At 47.5% G+C, this 27,820-nt stretch overlaps 1 protein-coding gene across 2 annotated transcripts; it reads left to right on the forward strand.

The window, feature by feature from the left end:
• The first annotated feature begins 949 nt into the window (after positions 1-949).
• On the forward strand, positions 950-27,343 carry PNOC (prepronociceptin). Of its 2 annotated transcripts, XM_025394383.1 has the most exons (4): positions 950-1,220; positions 12,974-13,122; positions 23,026-23,478; positions 26,934-27,343. In XM_025394383.1, exons 2-3 carry the CDS (start codon positions 12,997-12,999, stop codon positions 23,428-23,430), a joined length of 531 nt encoding a protein of 176 aa, XP_025250168.1. In that variant the 5' UTR covers positions 950-1,220; positions 12,974-12,996; the 3' UTR covers positions 23,431-23,478; positions 26,934-27,343. The 2 variants fall into 2 exon arrangements, with proteins under 2 accessions (XP_025250168.1, XP_025250170.1); XM_025394385.1 differs by lacking the exons at positions 950-1,220; positions 12,974-13,122 and adding an exon at positions 22,633-22,773.
• The last annotated feature ends 477 nt before the right edge of the window (positions 27,344-27,820 follow it).

A 27,820-nucleotide genomic window follows, 5' to 3' on the forward strand; every position in this document is an offset into this window, starting at 1 on the left:
TGAGAGTGCTTGAGCTCCTTGGATGACACAGGTTCAAATCCTGGGATTCTAGAATATTTTAGACCCTCTTCGGAAAACTAAGGACAGGGTCATGGTGCAATTCACCTAAGGTAAGGAAAGGTGGGGTCCCCAAGGATGCTAAACCCTTGAGCCTGTGCCTTCAGCCTGTGAGCTCCCTTCCTGCAGCCCACAACCTCCAGCGGCTGCAGAAGACAAGGAGGCTCTGCAGTAAGGGACAGGGAAGCTTCCAGAGCTTCTGAGCCTCCAGGGCACTCGGTAGTGGCACCCTAAGGTGCAGAAGCTTTAAAAGCTCTCTGTTGTGACACCAGACACTGATATGGGATTTCTAGATCCAGGTGGTACTAATTAGTGTGAAAAGGGGGCTGAGAGGAGAGGGAGGATGCAGCACATTCATTAAGGGCCTCGTGTGTTGCAGATTCAAACGGAATCTCCTTTTTCTACTCACAACCATCCTGGGCAGTGTTAGACTCGTTTTCCAGAAGGAGGACTTGAGGTTCACAAAGAGATGTGCCTTGCTCTGACTGTACAGCCGAATTTCAGACACTTCCATCTGAGCCTTGAGTCTCAGCACTCTCCATCGCACCATGCTGTGGGCACCTGTGGAAATGCCTCCTGACCTGGCCCAGGGCAGGTAGAGCCACCCCTTGAGTGGCCTAGTTAGGGGCAGTGACATTAGGTGGGGGCTTGGCTTAGCTCAGCCCTGGGCTCCTCCGTGCCGGTGGGAGCCTGGCGTGAGCTCCCCTGCCTTCTGCCTGCCTCCTATTCTTCACTCCTCAGGCAAAAAGGTTGCTCAAGGAGAGTCCAGGATTTGGGGTCTGCCTCATCACTGTCACCAGGAGGCTTTTTTTCTGACTTGCCAGAGCTCCCCGTCAGTCCTCGCAGAGCCTCTGGAAGCACAGGGAAGGCAGCTGTGGGATCCTGGCTGAACAGAGTCCAGGTGAAGCAGGCTTGAGAATGGATTGATGGGGAGGTGGGGATGTCACAGGTCTGATGGCAGAGCCGGGGAAACGGAGCAGCCAGAAGGCTTGCAGGTTCTGCTCTTTGGTTGCTGAAGGGGGTCAGTGTGTGTATGTGTCATGGAGGTGGGCAGGGAAGGGGAGGGCTGTGCGTGGGGGAGAGGATATATATGCTGGTGTGGCTGAGACAGCGGAACCGAGCCTCACATCCATCGGAGGGAGCCGGGGACTGACAGCTCTCAGGTAGGCAACTGCACGGGGCCCCCAGCCCGACCGCGACTAACTGGACTAACTGCGTGGAGCTCCGGGAGGGCAGGGCCACCAGGGTCTGGCTCCTCGGCCTCTCTCCTTTGTCCAGTGTGGATGCTGCTGGCCTCTTGCGAGATGGTTTCTTCATTCATCTCCTTTGCAGCGCTTGGATGGTGGGGAACGGGGGAGGGCTAAGGCTCTTTCTTAACCGCAGACAGATGCAGAAACAGAAAGAGGGGAACTTGGAAATGAGGAAAAGTTTTGCTTCCCCAGCTGTGGCCCCTACGTGGTTGTTGCTCTGTGTCGAAAGGAGGCTGCTGGAGGAGTGAGGTCAGGGGAGGGGCAGGCACTTGGGAGGGGGTTTGCCTTCCACGGGGCGGCCCCCAGGAAGCCCCTGGCCCCCTCATGAGGGTTTTCTCTCCGTGGCTTCCTTTCCTCTCCGATGCGGTGTGCAGGCTGCTTCTCCGCCTATCACTGAACTTCATGCCATCCAGATGGGAGTTTTTAATCCGCAGGGAGCCCTTCTCCCTTCTGCCCCCAACAGAAATTGCTACAAATAATGTGGAAGCGCCAGACCTGGGGAGTGTGCTTCACCTGTGTACACACACTGCTGAGCGCCACGGCGTGTGAATTCCAGAGGGCATTTCTACGGGCGTGACCTTGGTCTCCTAGAACCTGATTCATTTAGAGGGCTCTTCTCTTGCTTGGCATCTCTCTCCCCCTGCCCATCTCCCCCACCTAAAGGTCTTTGCCCAGGTCATGCAGAATACTCCGTTCATAGTCACCGCATCCCAACTCTCGAGGCTCTCTCGGCCACCTTCTTTCTTCCTCCTCTCTTTGTGCATCTCTCTCCCTCGGTCTTGCTTCCCCAGGCTTCACTACCCAGCCCCTCCTCCCCCAATCTCGCTCTGAACATGGGCAAGTTCTGGGGGAATTTCAAGTAAGGCAGGATGATTCGGGAAATGGACTATTTAAAGCAAACTGCTTTGGACTTGAATACCCTGATCCTGCGCTTAAACATCTGTGTTTAGCTTCCTCAAGCAGCCCATAATTGCCCCAATTATAACCAATAACATTGTTCGGCAGACTAACAAAAGATGAGCTTTGCACGGCATTCGCCAGCAAGCCCAAACCAGAGTTTTCAACATAGATAGGAAAAGTAACTGCCTGGCTTCTTATCAAAACCTCCCAAAGCAAATACTGCTCTTTTTCGCTGCTTGTGGGTGGCTACTGCCTGCACCCTCTTTTTTTCTCATTTGTAAAGTGTGGCAGAGAAATATTCTACAAGCTTCCACTGAGGCTCTGTTACCTTTAACAAAAAGGATTCGTGCTCCTTTGGGCTTGCTGAGTCTTCTGCAGAGGAGGGTCCCTGGAAAACCCATCCCCAACCATCCTCACCTCAGTAAAAGCAGCAGCTTTTATATCTCCATGTGCCACCCAGTGCTGTCTGTCAAGGGTGCTGTGGTGCAGCCTCGGGTTGTTGTGAGGGCGCGGTTTTGTTGCCCACAGGGCGGCAGCCCCTGCTTTATCAGCTGAAGGCTGAGAGTACTTAGGGATTTGTAAAATGCAGGCGAGTTTGCATTGTCAATGAAGGGAGTGATTGCAGGATTAGGCTCAAACCTGTGCTCCCTGGCGCCTATGACAGGAGCTGTCACAAAGCTGTTCTGTATTCACTCAATCAGGTAGTTATCGTCTACACTCCACCAGGCAGGGAGGCTTGCAGGGGCTCTACTAGATTCAGCGGAGGTGATAATAACAGCACTTTACATTTGTACAACGATTTAGGCGCTTTCACACCTATTATCCCAGCAACAGCCCTGTGAGGTGGTGCCATTATCTCGGTGTTGCAGTTGGGGAAACTGAACCTGAGAGATTAAATGATTTATTCAGTACGTGGCAGGGTCAGGACTGAGCCAAGCCACTCTGGCTCCAGTTCATCTCCCCATTATGGTCAGGGGTGCTTGTGAACTCATAGTGGGGTCGGGGGTAGAGGAGAGATGTGCCACAAACATGAGAAACAATTAGAGGACCATGCAAAGCTGGGTGTAATTCAGTCCTAAATCGCATAATCCAGAGAGCAAGTGCTAGAAGAATTTGGGAGAAGGAGCACTTCCTCCCGGGAGTCCTGGGATTCTACCAAGTGGGAAGGCAGGTGGAATCTGGATGGGTCAAGGGCTTTGAAGAGGGAGGCAGCAGCCAGGTCAAACACACAAAAGGAGGGCAACGGAATTAACATTTCTTGAAACCCACTCTGCACCAGGCAGTGAGCTAAGCTTGTCTGCATGCTTATTTTGTGCTAATACGCACACGCACATATGCACACGGGTAGGAATGGGAAGTTTCAGGGGAGCGTTCTTTACTTGCACTGACACGGTTCAGCGATCCCTCATTTCCCCATCCAGCTCCACAGCTCCCAAAGCCCACGAAGGAAGCTTTGAAATCTCTTGCGTTCCGGGTCTGGGTGGAGCTACTCCTCAGATGTCTTAGGAAGGGATGGACCCTTCTCAGAAAACAGGAGCCGTCCTGACAATGAATGACTGGTAGTGGCTTGAATTGCTGGGCAGTCATGAAGCAAACTGAATTTTCTAAACACCTTTATTTAAATCCCACAATCGAACATAAAGCTTTCCATCTAATCACAAACTAGTCGTGAGATTTGGAGCACATCAATTTCAGGGACAAGCCAGTTTTCTGGGCATCTCCCTGGATAGGCTACAATTAGTTTCAGTCTCAATTTTCCATGATCCTGTGGGTATTTATTTATTTATTTATTTTCCAAAATACTGGCAGCTGCTTCAACATTGCAGAAGCACAAAATCATCAGCCTGCGGGCCCAGCCTAGCAGGTGGAGTAGATCGCATGCCTCACCGTGCACCCAGCTCTGCCATCCCACAATGGCTCAGATCCAACCTCCCCTCTTTCCACATTGGCCTGCAATCTTCCCCCCACCCTCCTTCTCCATTCATTCTTTCATTCATTTGGCCAAGGAACGTGTGTGGAGTTCCTGATAGGAGCCGCACAGAGCAAGTGCCAGGAGCACAGGGCGGCCAGAGCTCTGGCTTCCTCCAAACTCACAATGGGCTTCAGGAAATTGAGACTTTTGTTTTTATCTTACCTTTCTTAATTTGCATTTTAGTGGATTTTATAAAGTATGTAACTTATAAATAAATTAGGAATGTGTACTCAAAATCGACTGCTAGGGGTACAAATTTAAAGAAGTTTGACTGGGCGCGGAGGCTCACACCTGTAATCCCAGCACTTTGGGAGGCCAAGGCGGGCAGATCACCAGGTCAGGAGATCGAGACCATCCTGGCTAACATGGTGAAACCCCGTCTCTACTAAAAATACAAAAAAATTAGCCGGGCGTGGTGATGGGTGCCTGTAGTCCCAGCTACTCGGGAGGCCGAGGCAGGAGAATGACGTGAACCCAGGAGGTGGAGGTTGCAGTGAGCCGAGATTGCACCACTGCACTCCAGCCTGGGCAACAGAGTGAGACTCCATCTCAAAAAAAAAAAAAGAAGTTTGAAGATTGTTGTTCTAGATTCATTGCTGTTTATCTGTGTTTTCCAATATTCCAATATTTTAGAAAAGAACATTGAATGATTTTATTACATAAAAGTAAATAAAAGCTTTTCTTTCTTTCTTTCTTTTTGAGTTGGAGGGCTTGCTGTGTTGCCCAGGCTGGTCTTTTGTTGTTGTTGTTGTTACTGTTGTTTACAGACAGGGTCTCACTCTGTCACCTAGGCTGGAGTACAGTGGCACAATCACAGCTCACTTCAGACTCAACCTCCTGGGCTCAAGCTATCCTCCTGCCTTAGCCTCCTGAATAGCTAAGACTACAGATTTGTACCACCACACGTAGCTAATTTTTTTCTTTTTTTTCTTTCTCTTTTTTTTGTAGAGATAGGGGTCTCACTATGTTCCCCAAGCTGGTCTCAAACTCCTGGACTCAAGCATTCTAAGTTGCTGGGATTGCAGATGTATCCTAATACACCCAGCTAAAAGTGAATAAAAGCTTTCCAAAATCTATTTAAATTATGTTGCCAGTATATGTGGGAGTGTGGCCCAGAACCAGGAGGATGGGAGTTGAGGGCTACCTTCCCACCTGCAGCAGCCCTGAACGTGTGTCTTTTGCCCCCTCCACACCCTTTCTATGGCTTTCCTCCCGTGCTGCCCGGAAGCTACTTCCCCATGAAGCCTTCATCTCCTTTTCCTCTTCCCTTCTTCCCTCCCTTCTCACTTCCTGGAAAGTACAAATATCTGGCCATTCATAAAATCAAAGAATATTAACCATCTCATCTAACTGCCTCTTCTTATAGAGGGAAAAGCTGAGGCCCAGAGAGAGAAAAGATCTTGCTTAAAATCCCACAGGTAACGACAGAGCCGGACTAGAAGCCAGGACTCTTGTTTCTGAGCACAGCTCTCGCTCGTTCATTTCTCCCCAGCCTAGGGAATGCTTGACCTGTGCTGGGCTGGGCAATTGTTCTTTCCTCCACCTCCTCTATGCCGTCCCCCTCTTTCCAGGTGGAAATTTAGATCAGAGGAGAGACACTTGAAGTGTAATGGTATCAGCCAGAAGAGGAAAATAAACCAAAGCAGCCTCTCTCCATAATAGCTGGTAAATAAGCACAAGCTCCGTTGTAGGAGTCTTGTCTGCAATGGGTCTAAGAAATGGGGCATGGGGAAGACCAACCTATCTTCCAATGGACATGCAGCTGGTGCGCAATGAAGGATCCCACTGTGAACTGGGGAGAAGCAACAATAAAGAGGTTGTCATCAGCCCGGGCACAGTGGCTCATGCCTGTAATCCCAGCACCTTAGGAGGCTGAGGTGGGAGGATAATTTGAGTTCAGGAGTTCGAGACCAGTCCGACCAACATGGTGAAACCCTGTCTCTACTAAAAATACAAAAAAATTAGCCAGGCATGGTGGCGGGCACCTGTAATCCCAGCTACTCAGGAGGCTGAGGCAGGAGAATCGTTTGAACCCGGGAGGCAGAGGTTGCAGTAAGCCGAGATAGCACCACTAAACTCCAGCCTGGGCAACAGAGCAAGACTCTATCTCAAAAAAAAAAAAAAAAAAAAGGGTTGTCATCAGAGAGGGAGTGCAGAGTTCAGAACAAGAGGAAGTGCCTGAATGAGTTCTCCTACACGAAGACAGCTGCAGGGATCACTGATGGGCAGGATCAGACATGAGTCCCAGCTCTGCCACTTCAAGTTATGTCGACTCCTTAAGCCTCAATCTGCTCAACTATAAAACGGGGATGATAACAATTAGCGCAGAGCCTGGCTCACAGTGCTCTAAAGTCATAGTAATATGATTGCTATGAAATGCAAATAGATTCCACCACAATGAGATTCTGTCAGAATTTGGCAACCTTCCAAAAGCAGAAACAGTGTGTAAAGTTTATGGTTTCCCAGAGCACACGATTTGGAGTCAACACACCTGAGTTTAAGTCCTGGCTCTGCTACTTATAAACTGGATGATCCTAGTCAAATTGCTTAACCTCTAAGAGTTTATGTTCATCTTAAAAAGGTGGGTTGATATTAACCCTAGATTATAGGGTTGTATAATATATGAATATAAAATTTTTTGGTAACCTGTCAAGAATGTTCTCTACATGTGGTTGATGAAAAGTGATGAAAAGGAAGGAGGTGTATCTGCCTCTAGCAAGACCAGTCCCCTCTTCTCTTCTCTGCTGGCAGCATCAAAATTACAGGCCTTCGCATAGGTCATAAGACAAAACTTAATTAGGGTTGAGCTTCGGCTAAAGCTGCATATGTGATTCTCCAAACAGATAAGCAACTAATTATATTGCCCTTGGAAGCAAGATTACAAGCAAATCGATTAAGGCCAAACCATAGCAGTATTTTATCTTTATAAACAGCAAGGCACAATTAAATTTATGAGGTGTCATTGCCAAAAGAAAAGGCAATTCAATATTTCTTTATTCAATATGAGATGCCCAGAATATAGTATTGCCACATAGAAGTATTAGCTGAGCTTGGCTCACCAAGTGAAATACAACCATATAAAATTCAACCTACACAGGTAACTTTTTATTTACTGATGTCTGCTATGGTTGTATAAAAATAGCAACAACCTGTCACTATTCCCATTTCACAGTTGAGAAGACTGAGGCTCACAGAAGTGAAATAATTTGCACACAGTCCCATTGTTATAAAGTATAAAATTGCAGCATCAATGTAACAACAAACCTGTTATTATCCCCACTTTGCAGCTGAAAAGACTGAGGATCTCAGGACTTGTCCGCAGTCACACAGGTCCACAGTGTAAGGTTTAAACACAAATACAACTCGTGATTTAACTAAGTACTCATCTCCATTTAAATACAGAGCATCATCCAGCATATAGATATAGTCAAGACTTCTTACAAATGAAAAACATCTGCTGAGTTTTCAAAGTCCAAAATCTGATTTAACCTAGAACACAATTGTAGTAGGTGTTGGGAGGTGTATGAGAAAATACAGAATGCTGTCTCTTTTATAATGATATTTACATAATTTTGAGTTTTCACTGACATTCGTCTCATTTTAAAGCTTGCAAGCCACCTGCGGGGTGGAGGGAACTATGTGGTCATCTCCATTTTGCAGATTCTGTGAATTGCAGGGGGTAATGGATAGCGTTGAGTGTGGATGACTCCTCGAATAATCAGTGGAGTCAATTGTTAAAACTGAGGGGAGACAGAGAAGGGCCGGGAGGTTGGAGTCCGGAAGGTACATGTGCCTCTGACCCACAGGGAGGGCTTGGCTAGAGCCAAGGACACTCAACAACGTCTCCCCAAATGCCAAGGTGTAGGGCTCCACATTTCACCTGCAAATGGAGCATGCACTATGTGTCCCAGAAGCTCATCTACCTTTTACACCTCGCCTCTAAATCCCATTTACCCAGAATTTGAGATGGCAAACATCAGTCAAACCAGCCAACATTTCCTGAATGTGCAAATTGCCCCGGTTAATGAAGTTCACAAAAAACCTCAGCCAGAGAGCATTTCGCTAACATCTGTCACAGCTTGTCAGCTCAGCCGATGCACACATTCTGTATTACAACCTCATATTAGGAAGGAAAGGAAACGGCTCCTTTTCTCCTCCCTTCCATTTCTTCTGCGACGTATAGCCACTGCCACCATGTGGTTGCAGAGGGCACAACCACGCTGTTTGGAACACTACAAAAATATCTAGAAAGATGGAAATTTCGTGGAATGAGAAACGTAAGGCTAGGCATGGTGGCACATTTCTGTAATCCCAGCACTTTGGGAGGCCGAAGTGGGTGGATCACCTGAGGTCAGGAGTTCGAGACCAGCTTGGCCAACATGGTGAACCCCACCTCTACTAATGTTACACAAATTAGCTGGGCGTGGTGATGCACTCCTGTAGTCCCAGCTACTCAGGAGGCTGAGGCAAGACAATTGCTTGAACCTGGGAGGTGGAGGTTGCGGTGAGCCAAGGTTGTGCCACTGCACTCCAGCCTGGGCAACTGAGTGAAACACCGTCTCCAAAAACAACAAAAAAAGAGTGTTAGAGTCAATGCTGCATGCCGGGTTCTTTCCTTCTCGTATATATGCTTATTGCCTGTCAGTGCTATTTTAGTTGCTTACAAACATTAACCCACTAATCATCCTCCGAGACAGGTACTAATTTCATCCCATTTGTGCAGATGAGGAAATGAGAGGTCAAATACAGCTAGCAAGCCGCAGAGCTGCGGTGGGAAGCAGGCAGTCTGTAGTCATCAGCAGATGAGAAGGCACACATCACCGCCACTCTGCAGCGTGCGTCTGTTGTGCCGGTGTTGATGGATGGAGCCCCTGAGGCTCGCTGGCCTCCCACTATGATGTGCTCTTCCAGATGCCAGGGCAGCAGAGGAGACTGATCTAACTCAGACCATGGGGTGGACATGGCTTCCCAGAAGGGATGAAGCTAGAGGTGTGTGTGAAGGATGAGTTGGAGAAGGATATTCTGGGCAGAGGGAAGAGCAAGTGCCAAGATAAAAAGACATTAACAAGCCAGGCACGGTGGCTCATGTCTGCAACCCCAGCACTTTGGGAGGCCAAGGCAGGCAGATCACTTGAGGTGAGGAGTTCAAGACCAGACTGGCCAACATGGTGAAGCCCCGTCTCTACTAAAAACACAAAAATTAGCCGGATGTGGTGGTGGGCACCTGTAATCCTGCTACTCAGGAGGCTGAGGCACAAGAATCACTTGAACTTAGGAGGCAGAGGTTGCAGTTAGCCGAGATAGCACCAGTGCACTCCAGCCTGGGTGACAGAGTAAGACTCTGTCTCAAAAAAAAAACATGAAGAGCCTGATACAGTTCGGAGCTATACATGATTGGCTGAGACTAGAGGCTATGCGAGGTTAGGTGCTAGGAGATGAGGCAAGAATCAGTCGGTGCTAAGTCCTTGGAGCTCCTCCTGACAGCAATGAGGTTATAAAATTAAATAAATGGTGACATCATCAGATTGAAGATGGCTTGGGGGGAAGCCAGAACATTAGGTGGACTAATTAGGAGGCTATTACAATAACCCAGGCAATAAATCTCAACTAAAGCCCTGGTCCTTGGGATAAAGAAGAAAAATTCATCTCAAATGCATTTGCAATACAGTCATTTATATAGGCACTGTGTTCATTATTTGTTTCAAAACCCATCTCAAATGTGAATTAATTGGTCAGGTGCAGTGACTTATGCCTGTAATCCCAACACTTTGGGAGGCTAAGGTGGGAGGAACACTTGAGGCCAGGAGTTCAAGACTAGCCTGGACAACATGGCGAGACCTCATTTCTGCTAAAAATTTAAAAACTAACCAGGCATCCTGGGCTCAAACAATCCTCCCAACTACTTGGGAGGCTGAGGTGGGAGGATCACTTGAGTCCAGGAGTTCAAGGTTGCAGTGAGCCGTGATTGCACCACTGCACACCAGCCTGGACAACAGAGCGAGACCATCTCAAACAAACAAACATTCAACTCACTGGTTTAACAAACACTTATTGAGCATCCCATACTTACCGTCATCCTCTGGGTATGAAATGCTTTGATGATGCACAAGAAGAAGAACTGGGGTGGGCTCAGTTGCAGGTCCCTCCTTTGTTCACATCCTTTTCATACCAGCACTTCCCAAACTTTGGCACAGATATAAGTCACCTGGGAATCTTGCTAAAAATGCGGATCCTTCCAAAAAGTAATGGGACCTGGTAGTGCGTGCCTGTAATCCTAGCACTTTGGGAGGCCGAGGCGGGCAGATCACAAGGTCAGGAGTTCGAGACCAGCCTGGCCAACATGGTGAAACCCCATCTCTACTAAAAATACAAAAATTAGTCAGGCATTGTGGCATGTGCCTGTAATCCCAGCTACTCAGGAGGCTGTGGCACGAGAACCTCTTGAACTGGGGAGGTGGTGGTTGCAGTGAACTGAGATTGTGTAGCCTGGGTGACAGAGCAAGACTGTCTCAAAACAAAAACAAAAAGACACGCAGATCCTGATTCAGTGGTTCTCGGGTGAGGCCCAAGAATCTGCATTTCTAACAAGATTCCAGCTGGTCTGCAGGGTGCATTGGAGTAGCAAGACCTTCTACAGTTCCTCAATATCAACTGAAGAAAGAGCAATAAAGGCAGTCATTTTTGGCTTTCTGCACTGAACTGTTCATTAAGGGAACTGCATACAGTGAAATGCACAGAATATAAATCTGCAACTCAATGGGTTTTGGCAAATGGATACACTCCTGCGACTTCAATCAAGAACATTTACATTTCTAGAAAGTTCTTTGTTCCCTTTCCATTTAATCCTACACCTAAAGATGATTCTACAGGGACCCAAAACGATACAGTCCAGGAAAGCATCTTTCAGATTCAGAAGGCTTGATCAAAAGATAAGTTTCAAGGAGAAACAGTGAAAACTGCACACCTTTCAGGCAATCCTACACAAGATTGCAAACCACTGATCCAATCGACCAATCCTTGGGGCTACTATCTTAGAATAGTTTCTTTGTTCAATTTTAAATAGCGAGTTCCACATGCCAGGACCTGTGCTTGGCCTGGAATGCCAAGGTGAATAACATGGCCCTGTGCTCAGAAAGCCAACTGTCTTAGTCTGTCCAGGTGACTGTAACAAAAGAGCGTAGATTGGGTGGCTTATAAACAACAGAAATTACTGTTTTTTTTTTTTTTTTTTTTTTGAGATGGAGTCTTGCTCTGTCACCCAGGCTGGAGTGCAGTGGCGTGATCTTGGCCCACTGCAACCTCCGCCTCCTGGGTTCAAGCAATTTCTGGCTAATTTTTGTATTTTTAGTAGAGATGCAGTTTCTCCATGTTGGCCAGGCTGGTATCGAACTTCTGACCTCTAGTGATCCACCTGCCTCGGCCTCCCAGAGTGCTGGGATTACAGGCATGAGCCACTGTGCCCTGCCAATAACAGAAACTTCTTTTTCACAGTACTGGAGGCTGGGAAGTTTGAGATCAAGATGTCTGCAGATTCACTGTCTGGTGAGGGTCTATTTCCTGGTTCTTAGTTGTTGCCTTCTTGCTGTGTCCTCAAGTGGTGGACGGGACTAGCTAGCTCGCTGGGGCCTCTTTTACAAGGGCACTAATCCCATTCATATGGGCTCTAGTCTTATGATCTCATCACCTCCCAAAAGTTCCATCTCTCTCTCTCTCTCTCTCTCTTTTTTTTTTTTTTTTTTTTTTTTTTGAGACAGAGTCTCACTCTGTCAACCAGGTGGGCATGCAATGGCACGATCTCGGCTCACTGCAACCTCCACCTCCCGGGTTCAAGCAATCCTCTCACCTCAGCCTCCCAAGTAGCTAGGATTACAGGTGTGTACCACCACACCTGGATATGTATGTATATATGTTTGTATTTTTAGTAAAGACAGGGTTTTGCCATGATGTTGGCCAGGCTGGCCTTGAACTTCTGACCTCTAGTGATCCACCTGCCCTGGCGTCCCAAAGTTCTGGGATTACAAGCGTGAGCCACTGTGGCTGGCCCAAAGATCCCATCTCTTAATACTATCACCTTGGAGGTTAGGATTTCAACATAGCAATTTTAGGGAGACAGAGATAGACCACAGCACTAGCTCACATCTAGCAGGGATAAGAGGCAAGTACCTGGAAGAGAGATTTCAGGGTATGGGGGTTGGGGGCATTCCTGGCTGCAGCAGGGAAGGTCAGGAGGATGAAAGGAAGCACTTGAGTCATTAATAAATCTCGTATTTTACTCATCTTACTTTTGCACAGCACTTTGCAAAACTCCCCTTACAGATCTCACTTCATCTTCACAATAGGCCTGTGATAAGGCAGGTGCCACTGTGCCCCTTTTATGGGCTATGAAAACTGAGGCTCGAAGAGGTTGATTTAATGTCACATGCTGGTAAGCTGCAAAGCGATGCCTTCAGCTTCCAAGAAAGCTATCTCTGCCACCACACAGCTGCTCCCAAAAGTGCCTGTGTGGTGTCAAGGCCAGGCAGGTGGCAGGAATCACAGGGGTGTCCTGACGCCCAGGACCAACTCAAGAACCCAGACACTAGCAAGCCTGTGCGTGAACACTGAGTCTAGGTGATCGGGCCGGGTTGCCTATGGCCTTGACAATTTACACCCCTGGAAAGTGAATCTCAGGCCCCTAGTGCCGTCCTGCCAGAGACAGCAGAGGAGTGTCTTTCCTGCATCCTCTGGGTTAGGGTCTCCTAAGCAGCCCCCCGAGAATGGCTGTACTCACTGCCATGCTTCCTGTATGTTCCAGCACCTGCTTCCTGCTCCTGCACCATGAAAGTCCTGGTTTGTGACCTGCTGCTGCTCAGCCTCTTCTCCAGTGTGTTCAGCAGTTGTCAGAGGGACTGTCTCACATGCCAGGAGAAGCTCCGCCCAGCCCTGGACAGCTTCAACCTGGAGGTAGGTCCCCAAGGCAAGGCAGAGAGGCTGTCCTCCTCCCTGACTACCTCCTCCCTCCCTACTCCGGAGCAGACTCTGAGTGAGAAGCCAAGGCCTCTCCCACAGCTCACAGGACTTGCCCAGCATCACATGGCCCATAGGAAACAGATGCAGACAGGAGCTGCTCTTCCAACCCAGAACCTTGCGATCTTTCCACCATACCACCTGCAGGAAGAGCCCTGCCTGTGATGCCAGGTCGTTCCCAGGATTAAAATAACGTTACTTATTTCAGAGAGTGTGGCAAATTCAGAAAAGTATAAAAAAAGAGAAATTTAAATCACCCTTAATTACACCAGTCAGAGAAAGTCAGAGAAAGAGAAATTACACCTGTTTTTACTTTTTTCCACTTATTATATTATACCAGAATAAATTTCCCATGTTATTATTTCTTTCCATGAATATAGTCTACAGTTGGCCCTCGGTATCTACAGGTTTCACATTCAAGGATTCAACTAACCATGGATAGAAAACATTCAGAAAAAAAAATAACAATAATATATCAATAAAAAAAATACAAATAAAGTAATACAGCATAACAACTATTTACACAGCATTTACATTATATTAAGTAATATAAGTAATCCAGAGATGATTTAAAGTATACAAGAGGATGTGCATAGCCATTTTATTTATTTTTTATTTTTATTTTGGTTTTTTGAGACAGAGTCTCACTCTGTCACCCAGGCTGGAGTGCAGTGGCACCATCTCAGCTCACTGCAAGCTCCACCTCCCAGGTTCAAGCAATTCTTCTGCCTCAGCCTCCTAAGTAGCTGGGATTATAGGCACCCACCACCATGCCCCACTATTTTTTGTATTTTAAGTAGAGATGGGTTTCACCATGTTGGCCAGGCTGGTCTTGAACTCCTGACCTCAAGTGATCCACCTACCTCGTCCTCCCAAAGTGCTGGGATTACAGGCATGAGCCACTGTGCCCGGCCGCATAGCTATTTTATATAAGGGACTTGAGTATCTGTAGATTTAGTATCCTGAAACCAATCCCCTGTGGATACAGAAGGACCGTGTAATTTGTCTAACGATTGAACATATATGTGCCTTTTATTTTTGATATTGCAGATAATTCAACAGTGAACCCCTTAGTACCAAAATGCTCTCTTATATTTTAAATTTCCAACTTCAGGTGCAAATCCAGTATTAAATTTTTCTTCATTAAATAAACTGCTTTGTCAACTATCTACATTTCAGTCCACATAGTTACTCCTCTCCTATTAAATCCAGTATAGCTCAATTATTTTTTACTTTATAGTCAAATAACTTCTTTCAAAAGATGCCATCTTTTAAACCCCTTAACCTTTCAAAATAACCGGAAGCACCACAGTTCCTTAAGGCAAACGTACAAATGTAGAACCGAGTATTTGCAGGGGGGCTAACACAACCTGGTGTCTCCCACCTCCAGATAACAGAGGAGGAGATAAAAATCCAGCAGACCCAAAGCACTAAGCTCTTGGGCTCAGTGGTTTTCAAGCCCATTTTCCAACCAGTCATAACTACCCAGGGCATCTCCAGTTAACCAATTCACTTACTATATTATACCAAGATCAATTTCCCATGTTATTAATATTATTACTTTCCATGAATATAGTCTACAGTTGGCCCTCGGTTACGTGGTTAAATAAATGTCTCCTCTTATTCATCCACCATGTTTCTCTCTGAGCTCCTATCCTGCTGACGATTCCCTCTTTCAGGAACCCCAGCCCTCTCTCCGTCCATGCACCTCATTCTCTTCCCCACTCTGGCTACTGTGTTGGTTCCTTGTCCTCTCCCCATCCCCTACACATAAAGGATGACCAAGATTCTCTGCTTTCCACCTCCCTCTGAGAACCCACCCATACATCCCAGGCCTTCTGCTCCTCCTAGGCTGCAGAAAACTAGAGGCACGCTCCTGACCTCCTCTCTCCTGGGCTCCAGACCCGATCACTTTCCATAGTTCCCAGAAATCCTGCCTATTCTTCCTGCCCTGCCATCGTGCCTGCCTCGGCCTCCTCCCCCATCCATAAATCCCACTCGCACTTCAAATCCCAGATTAAGTGTCCCCTGGTAAGAGAACACTGCATTGATTCTCCGCCCACCCCAGTGGAGTGGGCCCTCCTTCCTCGTGTTCTGATTGTTAGTCATATCTGCAGGACTCTCTCTCCCCATATGGAGTGAGCTTTCTTTACTGATGGAGCTGGGTATCCCAGCATGCAGCACAGTGTGTGGCACAGAGCATAGCTCAATAAACACATCCCATCCCGCGGAAACTGGAAGATTCTAAGACCATTAGTCTTCTAATAGGCACATCTGCTGCAGTCTCTGTAAAGGTTTTACGTTTGCATCTTTCAGAGAGTCAAAAATTTGGAGCATGTCTGCATCTCTCCATAGCATCTTAAATATCTGGGGTCTAGACAACATTCTCAGCTTTACTTCTTTGAAACAAGTCAGAAAATGGACCGTAAAAGCCTCACAATGGAGGACTAACACCTTCACAGTGCTTGCTAACCCCCCGGAGGATGCGGCTGCCTGCTTGTTTTTGTTTCTAGTTTGTATTCACTTTTAACCTATGTTTAAGTTTAACAAAATGCCTAGAAAGTAGGCACTCAAATCCCATTTCCAAATCTGGCAGGCCTTGGCTATGTCCATCCTGTGAATGACAGGGGGACTCATATTTCAGCAAGGGTCCCTTCCCCAGTCCCTCCACCAAGCTCTTCCCAGGGTCCTCTGGATCCTCGGCTTCATCAAGAAACTTTTTATTTCTGCTCCTAGTAGACTATTGAAGTATGGCTGCTTGTTGTTAAACTATAATTTTGGTTGGTAAATGACTCACACCCAAACCCACTGCAATGTCCTGGCCTTTAACCTAATTGTGAATGGTACTTACTTCATCAGCTCAAGGAGAAAAAACTGGATTCACTGAGTTGTTTTAGAGACAAAAACTAAGGCAACCAGTCCCCAAGAAAGAGTGTGGGGAAATTTATTTTAAACTCCCTAAAATGTGGCCTGGTGCAGTGGCTCACACCTGTAATCCCAGCATTTTGGGAGGCTGAGGCAGGTGGATCACTTGAGGCCAGGAGTTCGAGACCAGTCTGGCCAAAAAGGCGAAAAGCTGTCTCTACTAAAAATACAAAAATTGGCTGGGCATGGTGGTGCATGCCTGTAATACCAGCTACTCAGGAGGCTGAGGCAGAAGAATCACTTAAATCCGAGAGGCAGAGGTTGCAGTGAGCTGAGATCATGCTACTGCACTCCAGCCTGGGGGACAAAGTGAGATTCTGTCTCAATCAATCAATAAAATTCCCTAAAATCTATTTCTAAACAAACTACCTTTTGGTAGTTCCTTCTATCTTCATGAAATGAAAATTCTAATGAAGTGACTTGCAGTAGGAGTTCCTTATATGTTTGTCTTCTGTGCTGTTCGTCTTCTGTATTTGTCCTCAGATATTCTAGCAGGACCTCAGAAAGCAAATAGCTCCCAAATATCTCTTGGTCAGAAGTGGTGTGACTCTTTAGTGGCAGAAACTTGACCGCCTTTGTGAGCTGCTCCTTTTATCCCCAATGGGTTCATGTGCCTGTTTCCCACTTTGTACCCTAATCTTTGAGCCCAGACACCCAAATGGCCATTTGCTCACTTTCCCCATAAGCCCAGCTTTATGGATCAATTTGGCAGCCATATGAGACTCCAGATGCCCATATGCATTCTGGCTTAATATAGTAATGCCATCAGCGTGGGCTGCCAACACGTGTCCAGCTCACTTAATAAGCCATTAACCCATCTCTGGAAAAAGGCTGGTGAGTTTCCCACACCAGAGGGTCGGGAATTAAGTTCCTATGCCCATCTGGTGCTACAAATGCTGTTGTGAATTTGCCTTCCTCCTATTTGCCCAAAACCCTCTCCTAAATCAAGAGTTGAGATGATTTTGTTAGCATCTAATTTATCTAATAGTGCATCAAGTCTGGGTTTGGACTGTGGCATCTGGTTTGATCACAGAATTTCATTTTCCCTGACTGACACAAAATCTAATTACCATCTGGGCTTAGAAACCCAGGGGCTCACAGAAGATCTAAGTACCTCCAGGTTTAACAACTCTTCCACCTGTTTCTGTAAACTGACAGAGCAGAACAATTCAACAAGCAGTTTGGGGCTCCTATTCTGCAAGGATTGGACCAAGCATGCTCAAAGGTCAGATCCAGCTCCCCCATTCTACCCTTCGATGGCTTTCCCAGTGCTAGCCACACTTCTCTGCATCCCTGTTGACTTTGCAGAGCAGAGTTTCTCAAACTTGCCACTATGGGCACTTTTGCTGGGGAATTATTTGTTGTGGGGGGTGTCCTGGGCACTTTAGGATGTTTACTGGCATCCCTGGCCTCTAGGTGCCAGTAACACACAGACACACAAACACACACACACACACCCCAGTTCTGACAACCAACAATGTCTCCAGAGATTGCCAAATGGCCCCTTGGCAGGCAAAATCACTCCCAGTTGAGATCCACTCCTGTAGAGTACTAACTCAACAGGATTCTGATCTGAAAGAATATACTACACGTTGATTCTAGCTGCTTTTCTTCCAAGTATTTCAGGAGCAGGCTAAGTACAGACCCAAGTGACTCTTTCTCTGTAGGAGTCTTTTTTTTTTTTTTGAGACGGAGTCTCGCTCTGTCGCCCGGGCTGGAGTGCAGTGGCCGGATCTCAGCTCACTGCAAGCTCCGCCTCCCGGGTTTACGCCATTCTCCTGCCTCAGCCTTCCTGAGTAGCTGGGACTACAGGCGCCCGCCACCTCGCCTGGCTAGTTTTTTGTATTTTTTAGTAGAGACGGGGTTTCACGGTGTTCGCCAGGATGGTCTCGATCTCCTGACCTCGTGATCCGCCCGTCTCGGCCTCCCAAAGTGCTGGGATTACAGGCTTGAGCCACCCTCTGTAGGAGTCTTTAACCACCATGTTCTGCAATGGTTTCTTCCTCCTCAGAGCAAGTTTCAAAGCAGGATTTCTCCAGATATCATCCAGCCTCAGAATCACCTGGGCTGTTGCTAAAAATACAAGTTTATGGGCCCCACCTCAGCCTCCCAAAGTGCTGGGATTACAGGTGTGAGCCACTGCACCAGGCCAAATTTTAGGGAGTTTAAAATATATTTCCCCACACTCTTTCTTGGGGACTGGTTGCCTTAGTTTTTGTCTCTAAATCTCTTAATGCAATTTAAGACAAGGTCACCCTTCTGACCTTGACTTAGTGGGTCAGAATATCCAATGCTGTAGGTTAAAAATTTGCATTCTAACAAACTCCAGTAGCATTTTTTTTTTCTTTGAGACAGAGTCCCGCTCTGTCACCAAGGCTGGAGTGCAGTAGAGCAATCTCAGCTCATTGCAGCCTTGACCTCCCAGGCCCAAGCAATCCTCCCACCTCGGCCTCCCAAGTAGCTGGAACTGCAGGCATGCACCACACCCCACTAACATTTTTATTTTTGTAGAGATGAGGTCTCCCTATGTTGCCCAGGCTGCTCTCAAACTCCTGGGCTCAAAGGAGCTTCCCTCCTTGGCCTCCTAAAGTACTGGGATTATAGGTGGAAGCCACCGTGCCCAGCACAGTAACAATTCTTATAGAATACTCCAGAAGTTTGCAATTCCATTGTTCTTAAGGCAGCCCTCCCTATCTATGGAAGGGAGGGCTGCCTTAATTTTTTATAATCAGTTACATTGCAGGTGTGAAAAAGTAGTTCCCTGCATCTCCCTACTGAGGTCATTCTGTCAGCAACTAGGTTCCATGTGTTAAGTATCTCTGAGTAAAAGCTAAATGAAAAAGGCATGCTCAGAAAAACCATGGCTTGAGCATCACTAGGGGCCAATGTCACCTCCTGTGACTAATAGGTGGACTTGGACAGGTTGCTTCTTGGAAACCCTACCAGGGAAGGAAAGGAACACTCCCGTCAGACCCATTCCCTGTCTGTCCCCTCCAGTCCATTGGAATACAGGCAATACTTCCATCCAAACCTCAGCTCTTGGCCTCATAAAATCCTTTTTCTTGCATTGATTGCCACAATTCATATTGCAAGCACACAGAGGTAGCTGAGTAGATGTCTCGGACTGGGCCGCAAGGCATCTTTGAGTTCTTGTTCAGGTTATACTGTTATCTAACCGTGTTGTTTTGGACACATTACTGAACCGCATCATAAAATGCAAAGATCGAATTATATTCATGATTTGCAAACCCAGGCAAATATTGGAATTACCTGACCTTTGTAAAATTAAGTTTTTAATTTCTTTGTAAAGATAAGTTTTAATCCCTGGTTCTGTTCTTCAGAGATTGAGTTGAGTCTTGAAGTTCTGTTTTTTTGTTTTCTCAGTCAGAGTTTCACTTTTATTGCCCAGGCTGGAGTGCAGTGGCACAATCTCGGCTCACCACAACTTCCGCCTCCCAGGTTGAAGCGATTCTCCTGCCTCAGCCTCCCGAGTAGCCGGGATTACAGGCATGCGCCACCATGCCTGGCTAATTTTTTGTATTTTTAGTACAGATGGGGTCTCTCCATGTTGGTCTGGCTGGTCTCAAACTCCCAACCTCAGATGATTCGCCCGCCTCAGCCTCCCAAAGTGCTGGGATTACAGGCATGAGCCATCACGCCCAGCCAAAATTCTGTTTTTAAAAGCTCTGCAGATGATTGGGACTCACATCCAGGTGTGGGACCCTTTAGACCAGGTGTGGGCTCTGTCTCCAAAAGAAAAAAAAAGAAAAAGAATAAAAGAATCCTGGAGTCCTGGACTAATGGGACAGATGAGTAATCAGATAAGCAAAGGATGGCAGCAGGGTGACAGGTGCTGCTGTACCAGTGTGCATGCTAAGCACTAGGGGCATTCCAGTCCTGGTTGCAACTAGCTGCGACCCCTGTTCTTCCAGGGACTCTTTCTCACCTCTTTTCATTCCCTTCTTTTATACTCTTACCTAAATATAAAGTGACTTCTTGATTAATTCAGCTCAGTTCGACAAACCTCTACTGAAACCCTAGTCTTTACTGAAAGGAGAAGATTCCTCCAAGGGATTCAAACATGAGTAAGATGTGGTCCCTAATTTGTCATATTCTGCCTTAGAAGGTATTGCAATTTAATGACATAAAGCATTAAAATTTCCACAAGAGGAATACAAAGTTCTGTGGGAAGACAGAGGCAGGAGAGAGCGATTCTTGCCAGAGAACTAGAAGGTATCAGAGAGGGGCAGCACTGGAGCTTGTCTGGGTCCCAAAGAATGGATGGAAGGATTCAACGAGGTCATTGCATTCGAGGGACAGAGAGAAAGGCATGCGGCTGTGAGGAGCTTTGAGGTGTTTAAGGCACTAGGAACAGCCTTATAGGCCTCAAGGGGCATGTGATGAAGACTCGGAAATAAGACCTAGATGGTGGGCTGGACCAGGTGGTAGAGGGATTTGAATGCTCTGCTCAAGAGTTTGGAGCTGTTTTATGGACACAATAAACAATTAGACAGCTGTGGGCAAGGTAATGACATGATTAGTTACTCTTCAGGAAGGGTATCCTGCCAGAGGTACCACATTGATGACGGTGGCAAAGACCAGAGATGCGGAGATCAGTTAGGGACCCACTTCACCTAACAGGCACTTAGGCGGTGGTAGAGGGAGTGGGAGGAGGGGCAGAACTGTAGATTGGCAGGATGGGGGCGGTGAGAGGGGAGGAAAAGATATGCCCAGAGTTTGAAATCTGAGTCAGCTGGGAAGTGAGGTGCCACTCAGAGACAGGGACTGAGAGGCCAAGCAGAAGGACAACTGCATCAGATAAGAATGAAATTCACCCGCTAGTAACAAACACCTAAAGTGACAGTGGCTAAAATCAATAGATTCAGTTCCTCACCAGGAGTGAGGAGGGGACAGCCCAGGGCTGCAGTGGCAGCTCCAGTCTCCTCTCTTTTCTCTGCCAGTCGGCAGCTTCTAGCCCATGACTCCCATCCTCTGAGTCACTGCATGGTTTCTAGATGGCAAACACAATGTCAGCCCAAATGTCCACATTCCAAGCAGAAAGTTGGAGGAAGAGGAAAACGGGATGTTCTTCCCACTTAAGTCAGCCTCCTACTTTCTTGAAAACCCCACCTGATGCCTGATCACTTCCTTTTTTTTTTTTCTTTTTCTTTTATTTCTTTATTTTATTTTATTTTTTGGCAGTCTCACGCTGTCACCCAGGCTGAAGTGCAGTGACGTGATAGCTCACCGCGACCTCCGCCTCCCAGGTTCAAGCAACTCTTTTGCTTCAGCCTCCCCAGTAGCTGGGATTATAGGCACCCACCACCACACCCATCTAATTTTTGTATTTTTTAGCAGAGATTGGTTTTTGCTATGCTGACCAGGCTGGTCTCAAACTCCTGGCCTCAAGTGATCCGCCCGCTTCAGCCTCCCAAAGTGCTGGGATTACACTTCCTTTTTTTTTTTTTTTTTTTGAGATGGAGTCTCGCTCTGTCACCCACAGTGGAGTGCAGTGGCACAATCTCCACTCACTGCAAGCTCCGCCTCCCGGGTTCACGCCACTCTTCTGCCTCAGCATCCCGAGTAGCTGGGACTACAGGTGCGTGCCACCACACCTGGCTCATTTTTTTGTTTGTTTGTTTGTTTTGTATTTTTAGTAGAGACAGGGTTTCACCATGTTAGCCAGGATGGTCTTGATTTCCTGACCTCGTGATCCACCCACCTCAGCCTCCCAAAATGCTGGGATTACAGGCGTGTGCCACTGCGCCCGGCCTCCACTTCCATTTTTATGTCGTCAGCTACTTATCACTCCAAGGAAGCTTGGGAAACATATATGTTGCCTTTAGGAATAAAACAGTGTTCTGTGCATAAGGAGAAGGGGAGATGAATACAGGCCAGACAGTTGCAGCCTCTGCCCCAGAAGGTGCCCTGGAAGCCAGGCAGGAGCTCCATGCTATGATGAGAGGCTCTGCCTACTGACTCACAGCAGCAAGGTCAGGGGTTTCCAGTAGGCTAAGGCCAGAAACCTAGACTGAAATTAGGGGTGAAGCCAAAACAGTAAATAGGAAGAAAAGCCGGGGGCAGAGGCTTCCAGGAGACCCAATCAGAACCAAGAACGTGAGGGGGGGGGGGACGGGGGGGCCAAGGTCAGAACCAGCCAAGAGGGGGCCGGTCCAGCTGGTGGCTAGAAGTCAGGGTTGGCAGGAGAGGCAGAGCAGAGTGTTCCCAGGGACGGGGCAGGTCTGCTGGGCTCACATCTGATGATGGCATCTCTCCTCCAACCTGGAACTGGATCACAGGTTCGGCCTCGCACGTACAGTCTGCCTACACCACACAGGGTCTTGACCCCCATTTGCTATAAATGATACACAGATAGTGACGACTGCTGTACGAGGGATGAAAAATTAACAACATCCGGGTAGATCTTTACACAATGACCTTAAAATAAACCTGCAGATTTGACTACATACTTTCACATCCCCAATTTCTTTAACCCATCTGACCTTCCACAAGCCTGAGGACAGAACAAAATAAAAGTCTTTATGGGTGACAGTCATGAGTTGTGCTTGGCTCCAAAAACTCGACTAAAGATGTAACAGGGTGTGGTGTTGGGCGCATTCATCCTGTCGTAACTTCCTATGTTAACGTGCTGTGACACCAGAGGTAAGTTACGCTCACCTTTCTGAGCCCTGATTTCTTTGTAAAATGATGGAGCTGGGTCAGATGATTCTCTGTTTGTTTCCAATTCTGAAATTCTACGAACCTAAAAACCTGTGTAAAACTGCTGCACGTTACTTGATAAACTAGATGCTTCAGAAGCACTTGCACTGGTGCAGTGGGCCGGATCTCCTCCCTCGCCCTGGATTAACAGAGGTTCTTGTTCCTTCTCCCCTCCTCCCACCCGTATATTTGCAGGTGTGCATCCTCGAGTGTGAAGAGAAGGTCTTCCCCAGCCCCCTCTGGACTCCATGCACCAAGGTCATGGCTAGGAGCTCTTGGCAGCTCAGCCCTGCCGCCCCAGAGCATGTGGCGGCTGCTCTCTACCAGCCGAGAGCTTCAGAGATGCAGCATCTGCGGCGAATGCCCCGAGTCCGGAGCCTGTTCCAGGAGCAGGAGGAGCCTGAGCCTGGCATGGAGGAGGCTGGTGAGATGGAGCAGAAGCAGCTGCAGAAGAGATTTGGGGGCTTCACTGGGGCCCGGAAGTCGGCCCGGAAGTTGGCCAATCAGAAGCGGTTCAGTGAGTTTATGAGGCAGTACTTGGTCCTGAGCATGCAGTCCAGCCAGCGCCGGCGCACCCTGCACCAGAATGGTAATGTGTAGCCTGGAAGGGGCGTTCTTCCCAGCTGTACCGGCCACTGCAACCCATGAGTGAGTTGGGCACCAATAAGCTGGGGGCAAGGAGAGACCTCACACACCAACTGTCTTAGCCTTGCTTCCAGGCCTAGAAGCACATTCATCCCCAAACACACACACACACACACACACACACACACACACACACACACACCCCTCAAGGAGTCCAGCCCACCCTTTCTCTAGGCAGCAAATATTTTCCTATGATTGCACCTTGAAGCTGACCACTTCTGGCTAGAGACTGGTTACCATGGGGATAATAATAGTATGTTAAGATAACTAATTCCTCTATCACTCCCCAGGAGCTTAGTTACTATGGGGACAGTTAAGTGGACCAATATGCCCATCCGGTTGCCATAGCAACCAGTCAGCTCACCTTTCCTTGAGATTGTGTCTCTAAACACTGAGAGCAGGACCTACTCTTAGCCATTAGCAGAATCCGATTACCACAGCTATGATGGTGTTATTTCATCTTCAAAGACAGCTTACCTATCCCCTCTCCTTTCCCCAGGTCTCAGGGTGCCTGGCTCCGTGGAAACATTAAAGTTTCCCATTTTACCTGGCCAAAGAGGTCTTGTTAAGATCAGGAGTTGTGGTTTCTGCTCTTCCTCCTTCCACAAGCCATTTGTCCATCCTGCTACCTTGCCAGAGAGGGACTGATTCCTTGTGGTCAATGGTATCATTACTGAGCAAGACGTGGAGAATTTGGCCCAATGGACCTAGTAGCTACTAGAATATGGACTAAAGGGGTTCATCTTCTTTCCTCCATTTCGATTCTTTCCAGCGTGCCATTTTTGTTTTGTTTTGTTTTTTTGCTTGCTTTTATTCCTCTCTTCTTTCTTCCTTGTTCTTTCTTCTGCTCTGTTCCTACCCCCACAGGCAACTTCTACGAATTCACATGTCTAATAATATACATCAAAGACTCTAACTGATTACCTGGTCATTCAAAACCCAACTTTCCTTAGGCCATCAACCAATACATCACTTTGAGTGGCATTGGCAACCTAGCACAGTAGAATTTTCTGAAAATTTAGGAAAATCCCAACCATCAAGGCTATGTGCCTTAATTAGTATATGGGAATATGATCATCTGCAGAGTCTCATACGTCTCCTTAAATAGCTAAGAAACTTGCCTGTATTCATCCATTTTGCATTGCTATGAAGGAATACCTGAGGCTGGGTACTTTATAAACAAAGTTTATTTGGCTCACATTCTGCAGTCTATACAAGAAGCACAGCACCCGCATCTGCTTCTGGTGAGGCCCTCGGGGAGCTTTTACTCATGGCAGAAGGCAAGGGGAGATGGCGTGCCACATGGCAAGAGGGGGCAAGAGAGAGAAAAGAGGGGGTCCCAGCCTCTTTAACAACCAGATCTCCCACGAACTCATTACCACGGGGTGGGCACCAAGGCATTCCTGAAGGATCCACCCCCATGACCCAAACACCGCCCACTAGGCCCACCTCCAACATTGGGGATCACATCTCAACATGAAATTGGAAGAAGACAAACTTCCAAACTTTATCATTGCCCTAACACAACCAGTCAGTTCCTCACAATCACCCCAAAACATTACCCAAGTGGGGCTTTTCCCTGAGTCCGAGCATAAGAGAAAAAATATCTGCATGTGGTGTTTTATGTTGCGTCCCATACCGTCAGAGGTAGCGGTGTCACTAATAACCTTCCTTGATGATATATTAGTGCATATGCTAATGTTTGGTGCCCACACTTTAGCATGGAGACGGCCCCTTTGCAGGTAGGCCGGCATGTTCACCACAGGCCTGCTACCAAATATGGACACATGTATTAAGTTGTGAAGAGAAAGCTGATGTGTTTATTTTAGCAGGATGACTCATCTCCAAAGGCCCCAAATTAACCTGCACTGCTTCTGAAGTCATACTCTTGGATCCTTCACAAGCCTCCTATTTCTTTCTAACACATATCTGCACAGCACCTAACAGCAAATCATTCAGAAGTAGCATGGGTTGAATTCTTTCAAATCTTAAAGGCATTCTTCTTTAAAGTGGCTCTTCAGGGACACTGAAGCTCATGTCTAATTCTGAACGATGGCAATGTTCTTTACCTAAACACAGTTGAAAATCAGGCCCATTAACAGGAATCCATTTATTTTTTAAAAAATGATTCGAGCCCGTATCCGGGCAATTGGTTTTTCTAATCTTCTGTTATGCTTCCAACTGAGAGGCACTGAAACAAAGCCGGTAAGGAACTTCAGTCTGTGGCTCTGCTCAGATGTCAAGTTCTGGATGGAAACCGGAAACATTAACCAGCACATTTGGGTATTATTGATGACTCTCCTTTCTCCTTCTGCAACCATCTCTCTGTTTCTTTTCCCCCAACATGCACAGTTGGTGAGTTCCAATATGGATATTTATGAGTCTATAACAGCTGACTTCAACCTTATTTTCATCCACATACACACACCCCAACCTGCCCTACACGATGGAGATGTCTCCATCTTGGGGGACTCGTTACCAATGCTGTCCTTGACTTCTAAGATATCTAATACTAATCGACATGGAGAAGGCTGGGAAGAAGTGGGGCCACCTTACACTGGAATGGGATAAAGAACCCTATTCAGGGCCGGGCATGGTAGCTCTTGCCTGTAATCCCAACACTTTAGGAGGCCGAGGCTGGTGGATCACCTGAGGTCAGAAGTTTGAGACCAGCCTGGCCAACATGCTGAAACCCCGTCTCTACTAAAAATACAAAACTTAGCCGGGCGTCATGGTGGACGCCTGTAGTCCCAGCTACTTGGGAGACTGAGGCAGGAGAATCGCTTGAACCCAGGAGGCGGAGGTTGCAGTGAGCCGAGATAGTGTATGTTACACTCCAGCCTGGACAAGAGCGAAACTCCATCTCAAAAAAACAAACAAACAAACAAACAAAAAAACCCTATTCAGAAAGTGTAATGATGTCCTAGGAAGGAAAGCTATCGGGGTACAGGCCCACCTCTAGACAGAACTTGTCACAGCTGGTCTTGGGGGTCTGCCTGCCTTTCCTCTGACCCTATACTGCCTTCCTCTTTTCTGCTACCCTCAGGCTTTGACCCTTCTAGGCAATGGAAACTGAGCACATTCATTCATGGTCAGGTATCAGTGCCTTCCGGCTCAAAGAGCACTTGCAAACAAAAGTACTGTAAAACAAGGGCACTATTTCACATGGGCTCCAAATACCAGGGAGAACTGTTCCCCAGGAGGCAGCTTGCCGCTGTGCCTATCAAGTCACAGCCCACAGACCTCCCCTTTAGTCTATTAGTCCGGCCAGTAGACCCGGGTCTGGGGGAGCAGATATGTGGAGGAGCTGAGGACCCCTCGGGCTACGTTAGGAACGATTTCTTTGGGTTGATAGCTTTTCCTTGCCTCCCTTTCACTGCTTCCGTCTCTAGGGGGAATAGAAAAGGGTGAGAAAAACCATCAGGTTTGCCATTTTTTAATCATTTCTGTCTCCCCAGGCGTCCAGGTGATCCCCCAAACAGCATGTGTCCAGCCCCAGACCTGCCGCCTGGGAATCAGGATTCCTTCTTCCCCAAGGCACTGAGCGTCTGTCTGCAGATCTTGCAGGCTTCGTGGCCTCCAGAACCTCCCCGATTGTTCCTCCCCAGCCCCCGGCATGTTTCACCACAACCCTGTTGCTACATCAGAGTGTATTTTTGTAATTCCTCTAGCTACCATTTCAATGGCCCCATCTCTCCTGCTCACCTGCCTCTTCCCCCTTCTAGGGGCAGGTGAAAGGAACAGGAAATTGAACCTGGGGTTTTGACTCCACTGCCATAACTTGTTTGTAAAAGAGCTGTTCTTTCCGACTGATTGTTTTAAACAACGATTTCTCCATTAAACTTCTACTGAGCAAATGGTTAATAAATTGGTTTGCCGTTTTTAAGTGAAGTGACAGAAGCAGACTCTGCACACAAACCAGCGCTGCGGCTCCCAGGAGGCAGAGGTAAAAAGTGCATGGCTCTGCTGTGTAGAAAGGAGGATGGGCAGGCTGGGCGCAGTGGCTCACGCCTGTAATCCCAGCACTTTCGGAGGCTGAGGTGGGTGGATCATGAGGTCAGGAGTTCAAGACCAGCCTGGCCAACATGGCGAAATTAGCCAAGCATGGTGGCACTTGTCTGTAATCCCAGCTACTCAGGAGGCTGAGGCAGGAGAATCGCTTGAACCCGGGAGGCAGAGGTTGCAGTGAGCCAAGATCGCGTCATTGCACTCCAGCCTGGGAGACAGAGCGAGACTCCTGTCTCAAAAAAAAAAAAAAAAAAAAAAAGAATGGGCAAGGTGCACCCCGATGGCACAGTGCCCAGATCCAAGTGCAGCCGGTGGGCGAATGAATGCACATGGCTGT

Source organism: Theropithecus gelada, chromosome 8 (assembly GCF_003255815.1).
Source record: "Theropithecus gelada isolate Dixy chromosome 8, Tgel_1.0, whole genome shotgun sequence".
NCBI classification, from domain to species: Eukaryota; Metazoa; Chordata; class Mammalia; order Primates; family Cercopithecidae; genus Theropithecus; species Theropithecus gelada.